At 39.0% G+C, this 23161-nt stretch overlaps 1 protein-coding gene across 2 annotated transcripts in view; it reads right to left on the reverse strand.

Moving 5' to 3' along the window:
- Positions 1-23161, reverse strand: part of NRAP (nebulin related anchoring protein) — a 48141-nt gene that overhangs the window by 1730 nt on the left and 23250 nt on the right. For both annotated transcript variants that reach the window (XM_036386154.2, XM_036386152.2), the window contains exons 21-41: positions 21752-21850; positions 20660-20764; positions 20099-20206; positions 19213-19524; positions 18084-18188; positions 15946-16044; positions 14024-14128; positions 13525-13632; positions 12993-13106; positions 11484-11681; positions 9951-10055; positions 8830-8928; positions 7902-8006; positions 7428-7535; positions 5516-5827; positions 4582-4686; positions 3819-3917; positions 3597-3701; positions 1975-2082; positions 1003-1314; positions 606-758 (exon numbers count right to left, since the gene is read on the reverse strand). In XM_036386154.2, coding sequence (XP_036242047.1) covers positions 606-758; positions 1003-1314; positions 1975-2082; positions 3597-3701; positions 3819-3917; positions 4582-4686; positions 5516-5827; positions 7428-7535; positions 7902-8006; positions 8830-8928; positions 9951-10055; positions 11484-11681; positions 12993-13106; positions 13525-13632; positions 14024-14128; positions 15946-16044; positions 18084-18188; positions 19213-19524; positions 20099-20206; positions 20660-20764; positions 21752-21850 — 2964 coding nt within the window. The remainder of the gene's footprint in view (positions 1-605; positions 759-1002; positions 1315-1974; positions 2083-3596; positions 3702-3818; positions 3918-4581; positions 4687-5515; positions 5828-7427; positions 7536-7901; positions 8007-8829; positions 8929-9950; positions 10056-11483; positions 11682-12992; positions 13107-13524; positions 13633-14023; positions 14129-15945; positions 16045-18083; positions 18189-19212; positions 19525-20098; positions 20207-20659; positions 20765-21751; positions 21851-23161) is intronic.

The following is a 23161-nucleotide window of genomic DNA, read 5'->3' on the forward strand; positions in this document are numbered from 1 at the left end:
GCTATGAGATTCCCGTATGGATTTCTGCTCTCTTATGCTGGGACACTGCACAAGTCATCCCTGTGACAGAAGGAAAGCTTGGAAGATCCCTGTTTGTAATATCTTTAACCTTGAGCAGCACAGAGGCAGAGGAGGCTGGAGCATTGCCCCTTTGCACAAAGCCTCCCACAGCACATATTATCTGTCAGGAGCCCACACTCAGCCTGTCAATACAGCTGCCAGTGGAGATTACATGGCAGCACTGAATTACATGGCAACACGTGGCTCCTGATGAAATTAGGAAAAGAGAATGGGAGTTGCATGGGGAGTCCCTTCTACCTCTGCTTCTGCTTTCCTCAGAGGTACTAGGACACTTGGAGATCTGACATCATCCACATGTTGGGGAAAACACATCCTGACATGACACTGCTGAATTCCCTTCAATGGTTCCTTCAAATTAAGATGTACACTAAGGCACAAAGCTTCATAAGGGAAGTGTACATATCCTGTTCAGACAATAGGGAAAACTGTAGACTCCAGGGAGCATTCAAAAGTATTAGACAGGATGTGTGCAGGTAAGGAGCAGAGCTGGTGGGACTTGTGACAAGATGGTTTGCTCTACTTACAGCTCCAGGTCTGTACTGAGTAGAAGGCTGCAGCAATCCCATTTCCCGAAGGTATGCCAGCTCAGCAGCTCTTCTTGCCATTTCAACTTTGTGAGAGCCTGGGGGAGTCCAGCCAATGCCTCTGAGCCAGTTCAAGTCAGATTTGTATTTTATCTGAGAGAATGAAACATGCACCAGGATGTATTATTTCGTTGAGCTCTAACCAAATCACATGCCCTGGGTATTCAACAGAGGGTATATAAAGGAGCAGCAGAGTCAATAATAAAGAAATTATTCATTTTTAGCAAGCGGACTGTGGTTCTTTCAAGGTGATCTTGTTGGCAGGTAAGGTTTGCAAAGGAGATTGCACAGACAGCCCCCAGCCCAGGGAAGGACCATGTCACTCAGCCACACTTACATCACTCTGCAGCTTGTAGGCCTGCTTTGCGTGTTTCACATTTAGCTGCTCAGGGTCACAAGTGTATTGGTGCAAGGGCTGCCTGTAGTTAACATTGCTTGCAAGCTGCTGGCTTCTCTTGGCATGGAGGAATCCTGGCTGGTTGAGGTGACTCTGGAACTGTGCCATGTTTAGGGCACAATCACTCCTGTACTGGAGGTCGCTCTGGAGTTTCCCCACTCTGAGGACATGTCTGATTTTGGGATCATCATTTGCACTGAGGAATCCAATCTGCTGGCCTCTGTCTCTCAGGAAGGCTTCTCTGTATTTGTACTGCAGGAAGTACAGAGGAAAATCTCATTTTCACATTCAAATTACCTTCAAATTCTGTTATGAAATAACTTCTCCTCCTCTGGCTATCAATCATGTTTCCTGTAGTGCACAAAGACTGAGGGTTTGTTTGATATCAAACCACATCTCCTAATCTAACAAGACACTTTAGAAGAATTACTTTTGTGCTCATTTTTAAAGGAGTGGAAAGACTTAGGGGGCCCAAAATGCTCATCTCTCAAAAGTAATCAGAGATCCTCCTACTGTTGTACTCTTGGGTACACACAATACAGAGCTCAACCAATGAAGCTCCTCCATCTTTAGCTTTCTTGCCAGCTGTGGTCTTCTGTGTTCAAAGATAACCCACTTTATCCTAGACCATGTTTTAGCTATTCATAGCCTAGTACCTATATTATTTGATTAAATCATAATATGTCTTCTTCCCAAGAAAAGCTCTTGGCACATAAGAACAGCCTGGTATTGGACATTATTAATGGTAGACTTTAGTTGGAAATATTTGCACTTAACCAGCACTTTGTTTCATTGGATCACCAATTTTCCATATCAGAATAATGTTCACTCATGTCAGACTTTACCCATTTTTGCAGGATGGGGTGGCTTGGGAAGTGGGTTGGGAAGTGTTTGAAACAGAACAATTCTTACATCACTAGCAATCTCTCTTGAAGCCTTTGCTGTCTGGAATGGGATGGCGTCAATCCTAAAATCATAGCCAGATGCCCTTGTCTGTTCCCAAGATGTTTTATACAATTTCTGTGTTGAAAAGAAAGGAACAAAAAAGTCATTTCCCCCTGCAGTTTCTTAAATGCAGTCCCATAACTGCAATAATAAATGTTTTATCCTACTGGGCTTATTTGTATCAAGAGTCATCAGTACTATCTCCAAGGTTTTGATCCAGTTCTATAGCACTTCAACTTCTTTTCTATTCACCATAATGATAAAATGCCTCATCTGAAAAGTGCCACCAGGGTTTCCTTTTGTACTTGAATGTGGTTGTTTTTGATGTGATTTAATTTCTATTAGAAACTGTGATGCATCAGTCACATCAATATTGCATTGATATTGCCCTTATTCTCTCTTTTGATGCATCCACTCACAGTGTCTTGGGTTTCCTGGCATCCTAATTTCAATACCAGTTATTTCAAGCTTTTCAAATGATCCTCATCTCTATCCCCAGCCACATGTGGCTTCATTAACTCATGTGGAATAACAGCCGGCTCTAATGTGACTTTGAGGTTGTGAATCACATTTACATCCTGAAGAGAAGTTGCTCTAGATTTGGTTCTTCTTCCATTAGTAGCTTTCTTAAAATAGCTTCCAGTCTGCAGGACCTACTACACAGCCATGGTATCTTAGCTGACACTTTCAGCTGTCCCCTTCTGATTTTATTCATTTGCTTTCTGTAAGTCTTTGATTCACCCCTCCTGGTGTTTGTGACCATAGGAAAAAGGAGCACAAAATCCACTCCACATTTTAAGACAATCTTCTGTTTCACTGGTGGCTGTACTGCTAGGTGGTAATAAATTTGAAAGTAAATTAAGATGCCAGAAATCTTGCAAGACAGCCAGGGCAGAAGCAATATAAGCATCACTGTACACCCTGCTAACAGGGATGACCTTTCATTTGTGTGTAATCCTTGCACATATTATATGACTTTTTACATTTTCCTCTATTGCTTCAAAATGTAATTTCTACTTGTTTCTTTCACCTATCTCAAAGCTCCTAGCAAACTAAGCTTATTCTGACCCTACAGGTAAAGACAACAGCTATTTAGTCAGGGAACAGGACATTAGGAATAGACTGAGTTCCCCTGTATGAGATAATGTGGAAACAAATTCTCTTTAAACTAATTCCACTCACTGATTCAGTTACATCCAGATTGATGACAACTATGCCTAAGGGATCATTTCAACACAGTGTTGCAGCTTCAGAAAGGTAGAATACATAGTCTAGGAAAGAGGATTCTCCCTCCTCCCTCACCCAAACAAAACAGAAAAGATTTTAATTTGTAACTAATCATATCTATAATGAAGGTTTGAAATCCTTAATAACAGCTTACTGCCCTAGAAAATTAAATGAATGCTCAAAAAAAAATTCAGCAGACTTTACCCGACTCCCCCAGCCCAAACCTAGCAACAAGGCTGTTCATGCCTCTGGCTTCTTTTAGTTCTGGACAGGCTCAGAGAACTTGGCTTCTACATACATGAAAGTTTTTATTCCTAAACAAGTTTACCAAGCCAACTCCCCAGAGGAGAAGGTTCACTTACATCACTGATGTAGAGTGCATTCTGGCGGGCTCGGATGAAATCCGGATGATCGGGAGGCAGGGTGTACCTGTGCCTGTCTTCAGAACCTCCAGCCTTGTACAGCCTCTGTGGGGCCAAAAGTCATTGAATGCAGGTGATACTGGAAGCAATGTCAAGATCAATTCTTTTATGCATTATGGTACAGCAAAATTAAGGTCACTTATAGATTAGAATGAAACCTACGTCATTGCACTGGAGATAGCTGTTTTTGGCATGAATCAAACTTGGAGAGTCAGCCACAGCAGTGAACTTCAGACTTTCTGGCTTCTGACGGTACTTTATCTGAGGGGCAGGAGACAACAAAAACAAACAAAGGAAAAAAAACAGGAGATGTTTCTGTCAATGATATATGACAATTCCAGGAGTGTGTTAACTGGGGTAAAACATAAAAGACACTTTCCTGAAGCCAATGTTCTGCTTTAGTCTCAGTTGCTCTTTCAGGTAGAGACTGGGGATGCCTTTGTATCAGGCACAGGACTTTTTTGTGAGTGTGTCTATGTGTGCGTGTGCACAAAAGACTTCCCACTAAAATTGACATGCAAAAAGCTTTTGAACACTACGCTTTTGACAGCTCATAATTTTTCTCCATTAATGCATGATACTGAGCAGGCAAATGCCCCTTCATTGTGGTTGTCAGTGCTGTATCTTTCTACACAACTTCCATAACCACCTGCTTAGAATTTCATAATGGAGTTTCCTGCATTTATTTATTCCTACATGTTTTGCCTATACTCTTGTGTTTCATTTGGAATGGAAAATATTCAGCAGGTGTCACACAGTGGACTTGCGTCTCCCATACCGCTTCTTGGTAACTTACACCTTGTATAAACAGGCTCCCACATCAAAAGGAAATGATAAGCTACATTCGTAAGTGTCATGTAACGAGGAGCCTTGATGGTAAACAATTCCTACAGACTTGCTATCCCATGAAAGATTTATCAGTTACCTCACTGATGAGCTCTCCAGCCTTCTTTACACTTTCTATCTGCGGAGATCTCAGAGCCATCCAACCAACTCCTTTCATGAAGTTCAGGTCTGATTTATAGCGATGCTGTTAAAAATGAAAATCGTTAACTATCAGTTTTGTATCCACAGCTATTAAGGTTTTTTAAAAAACTCCCTGGTTCACATTCACATTTTGAGGTTTTTCATTTGCCATGCACATATCAGATTGTAAAGCCAAACTGTTTGCATTTGTTCGTTCCACCAGGAATTAAATAATGTATCATATGCAAGTTACAAGAGAAGGCCCCACGAGTGAATTAGTATGACTCAAAGCAGAAAGTAATAACCTGTTTGTACTGGGCGTAAAAGAACCTCTTTTGAAATAATTTTATGAGGTGAGTACAAGTCAGGAATACTAATTATTTTATCTAGTTCATGGTTCCTCGTTAACCCCATTTCTAGGAGGACACATTACTCTTTCTTTACTCACATTAAAGTCTTGCTTTTAGCTTCTAATCTATTAAAGAAAATCAGGCAGACCCACTAAAAAGTGAAAGTCAGCAAAGTGCCCACAATCCCAACAATCCTGACTTCACTTCAGAGTCATGGTGTCTCACTGTGTGACTTTAATTCGATCATCCAACTTTCATTTCTGGTCTCCCCTGTGCGTACAAAGGACATGAAAATCAACTAACTCATGTGTGCTGTACACTACTCTACTAGGCAGCGATGGTATCAGGCAAAACCATCATCACCATTTGCCTGGACTCCTGATTTGGGGTTCTAAAATTGGGAGCCAAGTGCTGAGGTTCTCCCTCACATCCTATCCCGTCCCTCATCCTATCCTGTCCCTCTCTAGGCAGGCTCGGGAGCAGCCTGAGCTACTGGCACATCCTACCTACTGAGGCTGGTAGGGTCCAAAAGAAAGATTTTACCTCACTCTGCAGCATGTGGGCTCTTTTGGCCCACTTCATCTTCATGTCTTCGGGAAGCGCTGTAAATTCATGGAGTCTCTTTCTGTAGTCTTGATCACTTGCTAAGGCCTGGGCTTTCCTGGCATGGACAAGATTGACCATGTCCATGGGCAGATGAAACTGAGACCACACATCTTGGGATCCCTTCTTATACTCTTGTTCACTCTGTAATTTGGCAGCGTGCAAGCAGTGCAGCAACCTGGCATCATCCAGAACGCTTCTGGCACCAATGCATTTTCCTCTCTCCATCACAAAATTGTGTTTATATTGGTACTAAAAAATTTAGAAAAAGGGTAAAAGAGAATATGTGCCAAACTTAGACCAGCTATTCCAGATAACTAACTTAAGATAAATTACTGAAACATCTATGTTTTCGGTAAAACCACCTCAAGGTATGTAGCAGTAGAAAGCAATTGTTTGAATATCTCATTGCTCTCAAATCTAAATACCACAGGAGCTGCAACATTAAAGTTAAGTGCATCTCATTGTATCTTCTGAATATGCCCAAAACATTGATCATGTTTAACCTCAAATCATGTATTTTTATTGTCTCTCTAAGAATTGTATTCCCATCAGAATAGGGAATGCGAATGCGAGAGAAACAAACAAAAGACAGAAGAAAAAGAAATCTATACAAAAGCAAAACACCATGCACTCTGTAGCCTTCAGATTTGCAAATGCCACCCAGCTATTTTAAAGAGTAAATTCAGTTTTCCTGGAAAGAATAAGAACCAGCAACCCCTCATTCTCATCTTAGCTGGGACTATGACTCTCCCTGTGATCTTGCATTTATCCTCTCTGCGAAATAGTGATGATGATGATAATGCTTATTTATACAGCATCAACAGGGTGCTTAGAACTTTAAAGGGAAGGCCTGGGCCCTGAAGAGTTCATAATGTAGTTGAAATGGGATAATAACACTTATCTACCACACAAGAGAGTTGTGGGGATTAAATTACAGCATCTAATGTTTATAAAGTGCTTCCAAGATGAAGGGCCAAATTCAGATCTGTTGTAAGTGGATGTAATTCTATTACAGACTTGTACCCTCTAGAGCAGATCTGAAGCTGTAACCAAAAGCACTCTGCAAAATATGGTTAAGTACATATTATAAATTACAACTAGAAATGGTTGCTTCATTAAAGAAACAGGTGTGAAATATATTCATATTTTATCACGTAAGAGATAAAGTATGCAACTAAGTACTACATAAAATGAAGACTTTTTCCATCTTCCTAGAATTTATTAAATATCTTGTGAAAGAGGGATGAACTTAGACTTTCTGAGAAATGGGTACCACCGTGTCTGTGTTTTGCATACAACAATCCAAATTATAGGATATTTATAAGGATAAGATGACTTGTTTCTTCTATTTTAGAAGTTAAGGGGACACATATTTACAGGAATTTGCACTGATTTTTACTTCTTAACCAGACTGGGAACTCCTGATTTTTGGAGATTCAAAGAACCCTCAGCTTTTTCTGACTTCATTTCAATTTGGAAATACTAAACAGTTCCAAAAGTCAGCTGAAAACAGAGTGCACAGAGTTAGTGGGCACTTTATGATATGAGGAGCCAGCAGCCTGAAAAAGAGCAGAATCCCTTTTCCTTCTGTTTGCAAATACTTTAATTCATTTGCTATTTCCCACTGGAAGATGTTTAACCTGGCTTGGTTCCCGATTAACAGCAATTCTTCCTCTTTTTTTTTTCCTAATTCACACAAAGAATCTTATTCATAAGTAATATATTCTGTCTCACACTTGTCTCACATGGTTATGGAGTTGCTTTAATTCAGTAAAATCTGCTTTAGACATTGTTTTACATGAAGTTAACAGAAATTAGGCAAGAAGGGAGGTTGAATCATTCAACTCACATCACTGGCAATTTCTCTGGAGGCCCTGGCAGTCTGGAACAGGAGTGCTTCCATTGTCAGCTTGTAGCCTTGAGCACGTAGATTATGCCAAGATTCTCTGTATTTTGCCTAAAGTAGGAAAGGCACATGTAGACTGCTGCTTTACTTTTAAATGCACAAAGGAACAAACAAAGGAACTATCTTTCATTTGTTATTCTGTGTTACAGTCTCATTCTTTATAATCAAAGGATTTTTTTTTAAATTATCTTTGGGAAATCCTACTAACTCAGACAAAACATGTCTCGTTCTTTATGTAGATTTAATTTACTCACAACCGTATATATGCTAATGAAGATTTAATTTGATTATAATCAAATCAAGGAAAGCATAAATAGAATAGACCTCCAATTTCCTCTACTTATTCATCTTCCTTGCCACTGCACAATTCATCCTGCATCTGAAATAAGTTGTAAGAAATACAGAACAAATTCTTACATCACTGAGGTTGGCTGCATTTATTCTAGCCCGTGTAAACTCTGGCAGACCCAGTGTTGGTGTGTAGTGATGCCGACTGTCCTCTCCTGCTGCTTTATACAGGCGCTAGCAAAGAGATCAAAGAGACAACTGAAATTAATTTTCTCTCTTGTTTCAATAACACAACAGCAGTACTTAAGTTGTTAATGATTGTGACAACTGTGGTCAGCCATCATTGAAAATAGCTGAGGATTTCATTGAAATTGCAAAGATTATTTCTTTTTCTGGGCATAAAGATGTGGGGCTTTTGCTGGGCATTAAGGACATTTACACTAACTTTTACAAATATATGATGATGTCAAACCACTACATTCTCAGCCTTGCATTGTTATATTCCCAGCAAGGCAAAAGTAGACCTAAGGATGCCAAGGGCATCATGAATGTGTGTGAAATAAAAAGGCAAGTATTTCTGGTAGACTGGGCATATTTTCTAGCTTGAATTTTTTTCCTCAAGTTATTATATATGATTTTGATAATTTTTCTATAGGTTTTGGGGTTTTTTTTTTTCAGAATTTAGAACAGTGATTCTTCTCTAAAAAAGAAAAGGCTCTTTCAGAAGCCCTCAAAGGTGGATCATATTATGCAATGAGCTCCCTCTAGAACACCCCACAGTTCTGATTTTTGAGTCTCTGTTTCATGCAAAAAACTTGATAATAGAACTCTGTTGTTTGGATACTAAGTGAGCTTTTTGAAAGAGATTGAATTGAAAATGGTATTAAATGCTTGGGAAAAAAAAAGTGATCTAACTGTGAAAAAGCACAAATCAGTGATGCTGCCATTTTTTGATGCATTTCGCTTTCAGAACAGGGTTGTCTCTTTCCCAGTTCTCCATCCCCAGCTTGCTGCATTTTGAAAAGCATATTTTCTGATTCACGTTAGGAGAGCCTACCTCATTAGCAATCATATTGCTGAATTTTGCATGAAGGAGGCCAGGAGAGTCTGTCACCGATGTGTACTTGAAGGAATGTGGCTGCTGACGATATTTACTCTGAGTTCACACACAAAGAAAAATGAGCAGAATAAGTAAATTGCCTTGTCAGATAAGGGATTTTTTCCAATTCTAGTGGAATTCCACTGCTTCTTGTGCTTAAAACTAGTTTGTCTATTGATCCTTAGACTAATTCACCTTTTGCTATTCTGAGTTAGGTGCATTCAAGTTTCACAGGGAAAATGAAAAGCAAATAAGGAATAAGACATGAAAGAAAAGTGCTGCCGTGCTGAATATGCTGAAAACAGTAACGAGATTATTTCATCCCTTGGTGTCATTAACCCAGGGTAGTGGAATTAAAGCAAAGGCAATCCAGTCAGAGAGAGAAGAAGATGCACAAACCCACTGGATTTTTTTTGTGAGAAAAAAAGGTTCCACCTGGCCTGTGGTCCAATGCCAGAATTGTGAACAAAACAACTGCAAGATCACTGCATGTAGGTAGTTGTTCCTTAGTACACAACTCCTACTTTTCCTCATTTCACATCTATGTGAATACAGGCAAAAGATGCAGGATTTGAAACTATGAGAGACTGTATGAAGAGAGCATGACAGATGAAATTAAAAGTCCAGTTACAGAGGAAAAAAACAATAGCACACAAAAGCAGCAGGTGAAAAAGAAGACTGACTGTAAAACAGGTGTAGAGATGAGGACCCTGTAATATTCTGGGCACTGCACAGCTCATTCTAATTTTGGAGAAATAATACAAGGTATTTATTACAGATAGGCACAGCTTTACTTTTAGTTGAAAAAGCCCATTTAAATTCCTAAATAAATAACATAACCCATATCTCCTGGGTCTGAAACACAGGAGAAAAGATTTGCAAAATAAGTTAGCAAAGTTTGCAAAGCCTAGAACTCCATCAGGTTCACCCATCTACAGTTAGGACACGAGTGGAATGATCAAACGCAGTGGGAGGGAGTCTGGCATTATCCAGTGAGTCACTTTGCCAGCCCAGTCTAATAGAAAGACATCTGGCAAACTCTTGTTCGTAGTGGAGAAATCAAACCCCTCTTTTGTTACCTCGCTGATGAGTTCAGAAGCTTTCTTCTTCCCTTCAATCTCCAGGGCCCCTGGGGTAATACATCCAACGCCTCGCATAAAGTTCATGTCAGAGCGATATAAATTCTAAGGAAAACCAAGCAGAAGTAATTATGAGTTTGCATTTGAGATGCCCTATATTTATTCACCCAAAAATATGCAATAACTCCATTAAAATTAGTATCTACCACAGAGAGTTTGTGCACATTGCCCTAAGATCTTGTGTTTATGAATGTGCCTGTGTGAATACAGCCCTGGCAGATCTACAGCACAGATGTAGGATTCTGGGGACTACTGAACCTCATGAACACCAAATGCGACTTGAACTTCTGTCTTCCATTTGTAACCTTGAAAAATCATTTTCTAGGTACATGAATTTTCTTCCTATATAATACATAAATCACAGGTAGATATTATCGATTTGTACATATACATAAAATAAGACCAGTTTATAAAAACATAAGAAAATATGGTTTTTTCTTTCTCTTTTAAGTCAGAGAAACTGCAGACAAACTAGCCTTGATTTTAACAGTTCTGAATTGTCATAATATAAGCAAGGAACACTAAGGAAAAATAGCACTGAGCCACTGCATACACATTATTAAAATATTTTCAGACCACCAAACCTAGCAGTGACTCCCTGTAAATATTAATTTTTCAAAATTTAACAATAGGTTCCTGATAAATACATTACAATGATATTATTTCATTTCATAATGAGAAGGATGAGGAGTAGGATGGATGGAAACCTGCCTCAGAATCTCTGATTATGTGTGTTTAACCCATATTAGGATTACACTTGTTTGGACAAATCCTGTCATCTCTAAGTCTGTTTGCTGATATGTTAAGGTGGTACATAGCAACATTTTGTGGCCAGGTAGGTTTTTAAGATACAGCCCCTCCTGAGGTCTGCAGGGGCAATGTGATCTATGAAAAGCCCTTTGCTCAAGGCTCTGTCTATAGATTTATAAGGCATTATTTAGTTAATTTTACTCAAGACTATGTAGGGAGTTAAGCTCATCCTTAGAATTATAGTGGATGAGCCTTGGGCCAGAGCTGATAAGTGTCTTACAAATCCAATCCTTCTTGTTAAAGTACACAGGAAATTTCACCCAGATCCAAACCAAGTTGTAAATACCAGTTGGTAAAAGGGTTTGCATTGTTAGAAAGACCTTAGAAAGAGTAGTTTTACCAACTGTCCAATCATCCTCACTTGCAAACCCTTCTCTACCCAATCATCAAAGACTACTAGACTTTATCTCTAGTTTCTCTAGTTTCTACTAGACTTTATTCTCTAGTTTCCACTAGATACTCTAGTAGTATGGTGTCTCTACTACACATTGTTCCACTGTGCAGTAAAGACAAACGTCTCATTCCTCCACATAATCAAGGGGGAACAGCCATTGTTTATCCCTCAGCTCTGCCCAAACCCTTGCTGCCAGCTGTCACGAGCTGGAGCAGAACTGTTTTGCACCAGAACCAGCAGGAAACATCGCTGTGACACGCTGCAGTCACCTCACTCTGCAGTCTGGAGGCGTTCTGGGCACAGCGCAGCCTCACGTCGTCGGCCAGAGCTGTGTACTGGTGGAGCAGCTGCCTGTACTCCTGCTCACTGACCAGCGACTGGGCCCTCCTGGCATGCACCAAGGGCATCATATCCAGAGGCAGGTGGAAGTGAGACTTCGTGTCCTCAAAACCTTGCTTATATTTCACCTATCAAGCGAGAAACAGATCACATAGATATCACAGCAAAGTAATTAAAATTCAGGTTTTGATCAGAAGAGATGTTCCCCGTATTTCTTCCATTTTGCAGTATAAATTATTCTTTTTTAAAACAAGTTCCCTAACTTGTTTAACCATACTGTGATAGATCAATAATTATAATTAGAATAGGTGGCAGCCTATACTTCATCGAAAAGTAGCCATCTATATTATATTAAACTGAGATTATTTATTTGTTAAAACTTGATACATTGAATCTATAAAATTAAGCAAACTGGCAAGAGAAGTCCAAATTTAGTGCATTTTTTAAAAGTGCCACAAAAAGAGGCAGCTACTGCCTGAGTAAAACATGCAAGCAGCCTTATTTATATTGGAATTAGAAAAAAACCCTCAGATCAAAATATTTGTTGATTTGGCCAGTTTAGTTTCATAATTCTAGACTAATATTTAGTGCTGGGTTGGTTTTTTTCACTTCTTGTCTCTGTCCAAGAGAAGAAAGGTACAGAAATCTTCAAAGAACTTTTTTCACATGACATTTCCCAATCAGATTATGCAAATTTGAGATGTTCAGGCTGTTCATCAGGATAATGAACATCCAGAATTATTGGGGTCATCAAACAACTGAGAGTAACCTGACAGATGGATGAATTCTTCAAACACTTTCTACTAGCTGTTTGTCTAAGCCTGCCATCAGTAAAAGACCAGCATTTCTGAGAACCATGAACACTCTCCCATATATTTCACTGCTTTCTGGATCAAGCCAGTCTTCAAAATGCACTGAAGAGTTACAATTCCTATAGCAAACAACAAATGATGTCATTCTTCACGCACGTCAAGACCAGGTGGGAACCATTCCCCTACCAAAAAAGTCCAACTTGAAATTCCATAAACTCATTCAGCCTTTGGTCTTTCAGAAAAACAATAAATTGAAAATCAACACTGAATGACTAATTTCATTTACTTCTGTACAGAGACCAGTGCTAATTTTCAATTAGACCTGCCTCTGAGTGATGCTTTCACAGAGTAAAATGTTCTGTGATAGGCAGCAGTGTTATGAAGCAGAGGAGTGTGCTAGAACACAGGCTTCTTTTACTGCCAAATAATGTTACTGCAAATAATGTCGAAAAATGGCAAGAATATCACAATTATACTAATATATCTGGACAGTGGGACAGAAAGCCCTAAGTTTTAAATAAGTAGGCTATTCTACAACTAGTCTACAGCTAAGTGCATCTTCCTTGAGGAACTACTCCCAGTTAGGAAACCAATTCAAGAATGCCCCCATCCTCTTCCTTTACTTACATCACTCTGCAGAGATGTTGCACGGACTGAATGAGCCATACGAATGTCACCATCCAGGCCACATGAGCCAGCCATCTGCCCTTTCATTTTCTGAAAGGCCTCCTTATATTTGTGCTAAAAAGGAAGTAGGAAGAGAAATGTGGGTAGGAGTAAAGAGAAGTATTAGTCCAGCTGTTAATACCTGAATAAAAGGGCTTTCATAGACAGTCAATTCTGACAATATTCAGTATGATAATAAATCTGAATGAAGATTTAGAGGGTTCTGGAAGACCTCACCCAACTGCAATCCCTGTGACTGTGCATCACCGCAGCAGGTAAACTGCTCACACAGACCTGCCTTTGCTTATTTACCAACAACACCTCGCTGTGGCTGCACTTCCAAAAGCATCACTAGCTAGTCTGAGGCCAGATGTCTCCCAGATGCAGAGCTGGCTGGACATGCTGTTTCCATGAGAAGTCCCTCAGCAGGGCAGATGCAGTCTGGAGTGACTGACATGTCCTGCTGGACAGCATCAGCAATAGGTTCACGTACATCACTTATGATTTCACCCGAAGCCTTTGCTGCCTGGAAGGGGATGGCATCCAGTTTCAGCTGATAGCCACCATCTCTCATCCTTCTCCAGGACTCCTTGTAACGAGTCTAGGAAACATGGAACAGAAATAAAGAAGAGTTGCTGTTCATAGGATTGACATGGCAGCATTATCGAAACCTTAGAAATGTTACCAGATGAGTTTCATTCTATTCTAATGCAGAGGGCAAACACAAATGAAACTATCAATGCACAAGAGGAATTATTGCCAAATGTCCATTAGAAAAGACTATTTATTTGATCATTCTTAATCTTTCTAATGTAGGTGAAATTGGATAAGAAGTTTGATTTCCCCACATTACTTCAGAAATATTTAGACCATAAAATGATCACATATGGGGGAAATGAAAGAAATCTAGTATAATTTCCTATTTAGGACAAACAGTGAAACACTATCAACATTTCCACTTTCCTTTAAAATATTAAAGGTAAGGTTTATACCTCACTGATATTCATAGCATTTAATTTGGCCTGCAGGATTTCAGGAAGATCTGTTGTTGGTGTGTACTGATGCTTTATACTCTCTCCATGTTCCTTGTACAGCCTCTGCAAACAGAGATGAATTTCAGTAGCAAGTACTCTCTACATGTTCAATCATTAGTTCAAACAAAAACATTAACAATTAAGTTTATGGAAAGCAAACTACAGAAAAGCAGCAGAGGCATTAATAAATACAGGTAATTGTATCAGTCAAAATGGATTCAAAAGCCTTTGGGATCTGATACACTTATCAGCTAGAGTATGCTAGAGAGAAGCTCCTTGAAGTTTTGAGTGTGTAAATCAATGTATATGAAAATTCAGATATTTGAATATTAATTTGATAAAACTTCTAACATATGTGCGTGAGGAGAAGAAAAATAAACAGCAGTGATTAAGGGTGTGCAGCCCACTAACACTTTGAAATTCCACAGAAATACAGGGGGTTCAAGACCCCCAGACACCTCTCCAAAGGTGTTCAATTTTAGCAGATAAATGGGATGGTAATTATTTGTGCAATTACTCCAAATTTATCTCCAGGGTTAGTTGCAAAGGGGTGCTGAATAGTCAATGGGAAGAGATTGCGACACCTCAGAGTGTGATTGATCCCATCACAGAAGAGGTGTCTGTGTGTGCCACTCACATCAGCCCTTGGAGGAAGAGCACAGAGCTGGCCCAGGACCAGGTAACTTTCAGATGTCTGCAGACAGGTAAGAGGAGTTCCATGCAATTAACTGGAACTGGAACTTCCCCTGAAATGGCTATGCAGAGTTCTCCTTCTCATATTACTTTTCTTTGCTAGCCTAGTTTTCTTCTTTCGTTGACACCATAACTTTCAGATGGGTACAGACAGACACTTTTCTTTCCTTGGCCTTAGATCTGACCCATGTCTGGAGCACTTGACTTGCCTTTTGCAGGCTATTATTTCTACAGAAGGGTTCAAGACTCTCTACATTAGAATGGACTCCTCCATTTCACCTGTCTGACACTTTTTTAGCAGCTGGGCCCACTTGTATTGCAGCTCCATAAGAGGAAAATTAATGAGAACTCCATGTGTGAAGAAGTAGAGCACCAGACTGATTTTGACTGTGGCTCAGTGAAACAAAATTACTTATATTTATCCTGCCTGAGATGTAAGCCTTTTGGATCTTATTAATTAAACCAAAGGCACAGACACCAAAAGTATTACAATAGCATGTGTTTTACACAAAGTCTTTCATCTTCTCCTTCACTTTAAAAATATCTATTTTCAAAATAAAACATCCTCTCATGTTTGAAACTTGTCTTTTTTGAGTGACTTTTGCTTATTATTCACTTCTGTATTATCCCAGTTAAGTCTACAATATTTTTAAATCGCTCTTCTATTAAAAATAAACATGTTTAAACACCAAACAGCCTCAATTCTTCCCTTTAAGGTTTCCCCTCCTGGATTTCTCTCTCAGCAGGATGACAGCTTGAAATAATTTATTTTTCCTTCCTTGTCATGCTGCCTTACGTTTTGTTTCCAAAGAATATGCAGAAACTGAAATTTGAAAGATCTGTTTGAAAAGAGGAAAGAACCCCAAACATGTTCTTCCTTAATGAATATCAGAAGGCAAAAATTCTTTAAAGGTCAAAGATCAGTCTTACTCCTAAATTTTACTTCTAAAGATAAGTGGGACAGAAAGTGGTTTCTGTATGAAAATCCCATTCACTTCTGTGGGATCTCTTCCCAGTCCAAGTTAGAAACATGCTCTTTGTGGGATGCACCACACCAGAACACAGAAGTTTCATGGTTCCAAAGGATAATCTCAGAGAAAGAAAGAGAGAGAAAGCCAGTGCTTCAATCAGGTCGTTCAAAGAGGATACCACTCTTATAATCATAATGTATATACATTATAACTTACATCCACAGCCTGGTTATAACTAATTCTAGCCTGGATCATCTCAGGAGTGTCTTTAATACTGGTAAACTTCAAAGCATATGGATGCTGACGGTACTTCTTCTGTTGAGCAGAAAAAGATCAAAGCTGTGAATTTTGTGCTGCTCTTTCATGCTATTTGAAAGAGAAAAATCATAGGTTGCTGGAGATTAGAGTGAATTTGTGAACATAATTATTATTCCTCTTTCCTCATCTTTATGTCCTAGGTACTTTCAGATTAATATTTGTTTCAATTCAACAATAACCTTTTGCCAATTAATATTAATCCTTAAATATAAGAAAAATATTTCAAAATCAGGTTCTGCTTACCTAAATACTCCAGAACTCAGGATTTTAAAATCTTTTCTACATTACTTCAAATAGAGTATGACCAATTGTATTTTAAATTTCCAGTTCCTTTAAGCAAGAAATGATAGACAATTGTAGTGTTTTAATAATGGCAACTATTTAACTTATTGGTTAGGGTTTAGGTTACCTCCTTAAACCTGCAGCAAATCTGTGCAGTGGTTGACAGTACCTAATTGTTATGGCATATCTTCTAGAAAATTATATTAATTTTGCTCACTCTTAGGGACTCATAGTAGCTTCTGAGAGCTTCTTGGTCTTGTTATAGATACATAATTAAGGTGTAGGCAATTCAGTGGAAAAATGGCAGTTTTTCCATTTGGCCAGGTCACTAAAAGCTTCCCTTCCTGCAGGAGTTGTCTTAAATCAATCAATCAATCCATACCTTTATCACTTCTCCAAATAGCACATACTAAATTTTCCAAATGCCTGACTTGTTATTTTCTTTAAACTGAGCTGTGACCCATAGAACTTTATTTGAAGAAACATCTTGACCCTTCAAAGACTAAAAATACCAATGTAAAATACACAAACACTTTAAAGTATTACGAACGTATAAGTAATGTTTTGGTTTCCAAAAGTAATATCCTAAAATTGAGCAATCTTACTGAGTTTAACAGGGAACAAAAGTGGTTTATGACTTGTCTTAATCAAATTTGGAGACAAAGCAGAGTTGACCAGAACATGTCTGCAAAAAATTGTGAGAGATTATATCCTGGCAATTGTTTTTTATCAGGATTAGAAGGACTATATGTATGAAAGGACAAGGCTCATAGCAACCTAACATTACTTAGTACTCACAAAAAGGTTGAGATGAGCAGCCTAGGGAGTCAAATTTCTACTCAGCAGTTTTCACTACTGAAACACCCAAATGGAATTCACAGTTACTGTTCCAGCTGGCATTACTGTAGCAACTTTTATAAAGCTACCTTGCTTGACACTAGTTGAGGATCTCATTTATTGTGTCTAAAAACATCATCTTCTTCATCCACAATGGATGATTGCATGGAGGGGAAAAATAGTGTTAGCAATCAGCCAGTTGTGAAAGGTTGACTATTTTTCTGAGACACCACAGACTGAATGGACACATGATTCCTGCATCATAGTTATTGAAAAATCACAGGATTCAATCTCTTACAGCAACAGATTTGGCCAGCAGGACTACCTCTGAAATAACAGAAACAGAACACTATGAACCTTTTAACCATTTCCACCAGAACTTCATTTGAAGGCCTCATGGGACAGGGACAAAATATTCTAGAGTCTGACTTCTCCTGTAAGTGATATTGGTTATAGGGAGAAATAAGGATGAAAACTACTTGAGCTGATAGATAACTGCAGACAGAGGTATCTATGTGAATTTCAATGAATATATATGAAAAACAAGCAAGAAGGAAATGTGTTTCTGTTACAAAAGGAGGTTCTGGGTCCAATGGCTCCATCTTTTCATCATCTCTCCTGTTTTGGTTCATTAAAAAGGTAGGCTAGTGGGTAGCAATTGAGCACTGTTTGATTGCCATTATTATTCATAATATCATTTGTCACCTACTTTGTTTTTGCAAAGGCTATATGGACTCCTACTGGCATGTGTTTGGTATCTGGTTTCCCTCTAATTACCAGTCCTATCCCTGGTTTTGAGGGCTTTCATGTGGTATGCCTTTTTCTTTCCCCTTTGAGTGGAAATTATTTTAATTTTATACAGACATTTTGCACGCATTATGCAGCAAATTCTGTTACATGCTGTCATGAAATCTCACCTCACTAATGAGTTCTCCTGCCTTCTTAGCCTGTTCCACATTTAATGACCCAGTGGCTATCCATCCAGCTCCTTTCATCCAGTTCAGATCTGCTCTGTATCGGTTCTGACAAAGAAAAGAAAATGTCCTATTGTTGGTGCTCATACACTTAAAATGCCATTAAAGGATTCAGACATCTCCAGAACAACAATGAAGTCAAATTAGTGCCTGCTTTTGTTTTATTCACTATTGCACTAGTTGCAAGGAAAGCAAAAAAATATACAGAATGAAATAGAAGTATAAGGACTCACCAGTACTTGTGCAATATGCCCTGCAAGGTAATTTTTAAAAGTGGTCTACACCTTACTGTGTTTGCAATTTTTACTCTAACTTCAGTTTTGTTGCATATGGAGCACTCTTTAAAAGATCATCTGTGACTTGCAATAAAAAGAAAATGACACTTAGCATTTCCCAAAGCATATATTTTTGTTTTACTGGAGAGAAATTGTTTGTTTTTCCATGTGTCTTTAAGGAAGAAGAGCACAGGAGCAGTTCTCACTTTCCTCACAAAATCTTTCCTACCAACAGTACTGCATTTCAAATGTAAGTCAGGTTTCTCAAGGATGTCACAAAGGTTTCAGCAGCCATACCTCAACAAGGCCTGTACACATTTCTATCTCGGTCTCCTTGAAAAGTTCTGACTTAGAACCTCAGAATGGAAAGTTTACCTTAACTGTTTACAGTATCAGACAGTCCATCTGATGGTTACATGTGGTCTCCATATGGAATTTTATCACCAATTTTATCACCATACATTATTTAACCTCCTTGCACATTAGGAAACAAAAATAAATGTACATCATATAGGAATCCTAGTGTTTTATTGGCATTTGAAGTAGGCTTTGAAGAAGCCATGCTCATAAATGGAGTTATAACCCTCCTCAGAAACATTGCATAACTTAAATACACCTCTTGAGGAAATAAGTGGTTAATATTTACTGTTAATATTCACTGTTTAATAGCTGAAAAATTAGGTGCATAAAGGTGTCATGGCATTACAAGCATAAATGTCTGAAGAAAGCCAGTCCTAAGTGGGGTTGAGAATAGGCAGGATGAGAGAGGGTTGAGAGAGATGAAGCTCTGGACTTACATCACTTTGCAATCCGTAGGCCCACTTGGCCCATGCCACTTTCCTGTCAGTAGGCAGGGCTGTGTACTGATGGAGAGAGGTCTTGTATCCTATATCTGTGGCCAGATTCTGAGCCTTTTTGGCATGAACAAGGTTAACCATATCCATGGGGATCTGGAACTGACTCTTGGTGCCCTCAAAGGCCTTCTTGTACTCCAGATCACTCTGCAGCTTTGACATCTGCAGGGAGTGAGCCATCTGCGAATCTTCCTCCACAGCTTTTACTCCAATGAGCTTACCCTTCATCTTCTCATAACCTTCCTTATATTTAACCTGTGAAGAAGAAAACAGACCAAGAGTAAATGATTTAAGCTGCCAAACTTACCGAGAGTAAAGCAACAGTCTGTCAATGGTGTGGCACGCTGGGTCCTCAATACAAGCAAGAAAAAAACATCATTTGCAAAAGCCCTTTCTTGATAATAATATGTTCACAAAAACCTGTAAGAAATATTTTCTTTTTGGTTCTCTCTAGGAAAAACAACATTCTTCAGACACGGAGGTCAGAAGGTTCTTTCAGGAATTTTCTGGCCAGGCAGAGATGTATTGAGTTATGATGTTTCACAGGAGATTTCCACTTCATTTTGAGTTCTAAAATTCACCCTCGGGTCAAAATGAGAATAGGAAAACACAGTCAGCATGTGGGGAAAAGCTCTGAATTGCTCAGAGCAACCCTTCTGACTAATTACAGAATGCCAATCACCCAGACAACTCCTGCATCGCTCCTTAGCATGAATCGAGTGAGGGTGGCTCAGGGCACTGAGACATATGTGACACATCCCCAACACTAACAGCAACCTGGACTGTCAGCTGTCCTAAGAAAAAAGAGGCTGATGGAGACCATACTCACATCACTTGCCAGATCCCTCTTTGCCTTAGCTGTCAAGAATGACAAAGCATCCAAACGAAGCACAAATCCTTTTTCCTTCTGCTTCTCCCAGCTACTCCTGTAGAGTTTCTAAAGAGATGACAACAGCACAGTTTCTTTATTATTATCAATCCTTTCTATTTCTTCTATATTCACAGTGAAAGCTCTCAAGTAATGAGTCCCTCCTGCACTCCATGCCCAGAAACTGTATGGCTACAGATCAGATCCTGGTGTCCTCCCCTAAAAATCCTGTAACTGTGGATACTGTGGTTACTGCAACCCCAAAATCTCACTGGTTCCAGTGAAACTGTCAGTGTGCCACTCGCCTGGAAGCATGTGAAAAATGCACAGCTTCAAACTCTAGAAGTGGCAAGTCTTCAGAACAGCAGATGTGACCACTATTTATTAATCTTGAATTAAATTTCAAGATTTTATATCTAAAACACGAAGAACTCCTCTGAGAAAGAACATAACTTTTACATACAGAACAATGATTTCACAGCAGCTGTAACTATTCACAGGAGTGAGGGAATCACACAGTACCTCACTGATATTGGCTGCATTTGCTTTGGCCAGCATGAAGACAGGGTCATCTTTGCTGATGGTGTACTGATGAAGAAACTGCTCTTTCCCTGACCTGTAAGCAACCTGTCCACAGGAAGCAAAGCAGGGTCAACAAGCAGTACTCCACATTTAATGTTGAAGGAACAGTGAACAAAACACCCCAAATATCCAAGGATTTGTAAGGGTTAACTTATTTGGGAAAGTTATTCTTTAGCACCTTGAACTTTTGCGTTAAATATGGAGTTAAAAACTGACCTACAGAATCAGGTTGACTAAACTATTCATGGTTCAATTTCAAGGAAGCTGTGAAGCAGCACATGTATCAGGATACTTTATTTCCCAAAGTTAGCTGCTTATCTAGCTATAAAGCTGACAGCAACTCATATTCTATACAAAATGCATGCAAGAACATATTTCACCCAGTGTTAAACTGCGGCTACTTTTTGTTAATAGGACACAGAAACAGAGAATTCTAGGCACGAAATTAAGAACACTAGCAATTGAATCTGTAGAGAACATTTCTGACCTAAATGTAATTGCTGACACAATACTCCAGTGAGGAACTAACATTACAAATTTGAATGAAAACATCAAGGACCTTTTATGATCTGAGTAGAAATCATCCCCATTTTACATCCCAGGGCTACAACAGCAGAGCAATGAACTGCTCTGTTTTAGCTCATGAAGTTCTTGGAGGAGTTAGTGAAAACTATGAAAATATGCCCCATTCACAAAGTGTTACATTTCTTACATCCCACAGAAAAAGAAGCCCCTACTATAAAGCTCAAAATCTATGGTTACTATTTTGTTTTCAGCACACAAGAGATAAGCACACAAGAAACTCCCAATGGTGCTTGATTTTTGTTGCTGTTGCTCTAGTTCAAAGAATGCAAGGAGAGAATTAATCAAATAAACAAATAAAACCCCTTAGAATTAACCTGAAGAAACTTTACCTATTGAAAGGCTTCATGACTGGGGGCTCTCTTACCATCACACTGGTGTACATGTGTCAGGAATGACCACATTATGCCTAAGCTGCTTGCAAAGAGACAAATTCAGTCAAGGACTCACATCACTTTGAAGTTCCTGGCTTTTCTTGGCATGCTTGATCTGAGAACTGTCAGCCACACTGGTGAACTTCAGAGCATCAGCCTTCTGCCTGTACTTTTTCTGCAGCAAATTAAAGCAAGTTACACAAAATTTTCTACAGTACTTGCCCTCCCCTTAAAATGTATCACTTTTTAAAAATACGTGAGTGATAGACCCAGAAGTGCCCTGTAAATTGCCAAGACAGTTTTAGCACAGGAATCAACAAGGTAAGCTTCCAAGTACTACCAATTACTGGTGTTTTGAGGTGAGGAGAGCAGTGCACAAGTGTGTGCCAATGCACTGCTGCTGACACTGCAGGCATGGATACCTTTGGGGCCAGATGTGCTGACTACATCTCTTACAGGACCTAGGTTGCACACCAACCAGTGAGTGGTGTTCAACCTGGGCATGACTTAAGTTAGGACCCAAGAGATAAGCCACACAATCAGTGTTACTACCTAATTTCCTTACAAGAGACTTCTTAAGCACATGCATGGGTGGTTAAAACCACTGAACATATGTTACTGAGATATTTTTAAATTATTAATAATTAAATTAGAGCAAGCAGTTTCAGAGTCCTGAAAGTAACCTGAATTCAAAATCTTCCCCATCCTCTCAAAATCTTCCTCTTTTCAAAGCAGAGCTAAGCATAGAAATTGCAGTCAAGCCTTTCTGGAATGAACGGCTATGAGAGCTCTCCACAAGGCTCAAGTCTCAGATACGTGAAAAAATATTGTTCATTTTTCATCCTCTGGTGCTTATATAAAATCTATTTGAATGGACAAATGTGCATAGAGACTAATATTTTTAGTTTGGTAAATAAGACTGTCCATAGTTTCATTCCATTTTGCATTTTGTTTTACATCTGAAACACTGAAGTGAATAGAAAACTATAATTGACTTCATAAGGCTTTAGAAGAGGCCTGTTTTAAATTAATGTCTTTTCCTCAACCTTTTGCACCACTCATTTGAGAGCAAGCTAAGCATCCTTTCTTTCCTTGAGATAGTACAAGGAAATGCAGGACTCTGTTTCAGGACCACAGTGTGACAGGGGAGACCAAGCAAAGAAATTGTATCCTCTAATTGAATTCTTATTCTACCAGTTCAGTCATGAAGTGGGGCATTCCACCTAGAAAGGGTGTAAATGCAGTTTTTTTCATTATCTGGCATTTCAGGAGAGAAATTCTTCTGTTTGAACTGATGGGTGAACAGATCAGTTTGCACTGTGTCTCTGCCAGGAGAACACAAAATAGAAGTTAAAAAAGCATGCAGCACTTCAAAGAGGTGCTCATCGCTTTATTTTAGAAACCTGGAAGGTAGGGCGTCAGATTAAAAACAGCATGTTTTTTCACCTTGCATGGAACACAAGGTAGTGACATCCTGCAAAGAAAT

The sequence above is a fragment of the Molothrus ater genome, chromosome 8, assembly GCF_012460135.2.
Source record: "Molothrus ater isolate BHLD 08-10-18 breed brown headed cowbird chromosome 8, BPBGC_Mater_1.1, whole genome shotgun sequence".
Taxonomy (NCBI): Eukaryota; Metazoa; Chordata; class Aves; order Passeriformes; family Icteridae; genus Molothrus; species Molothrus ater.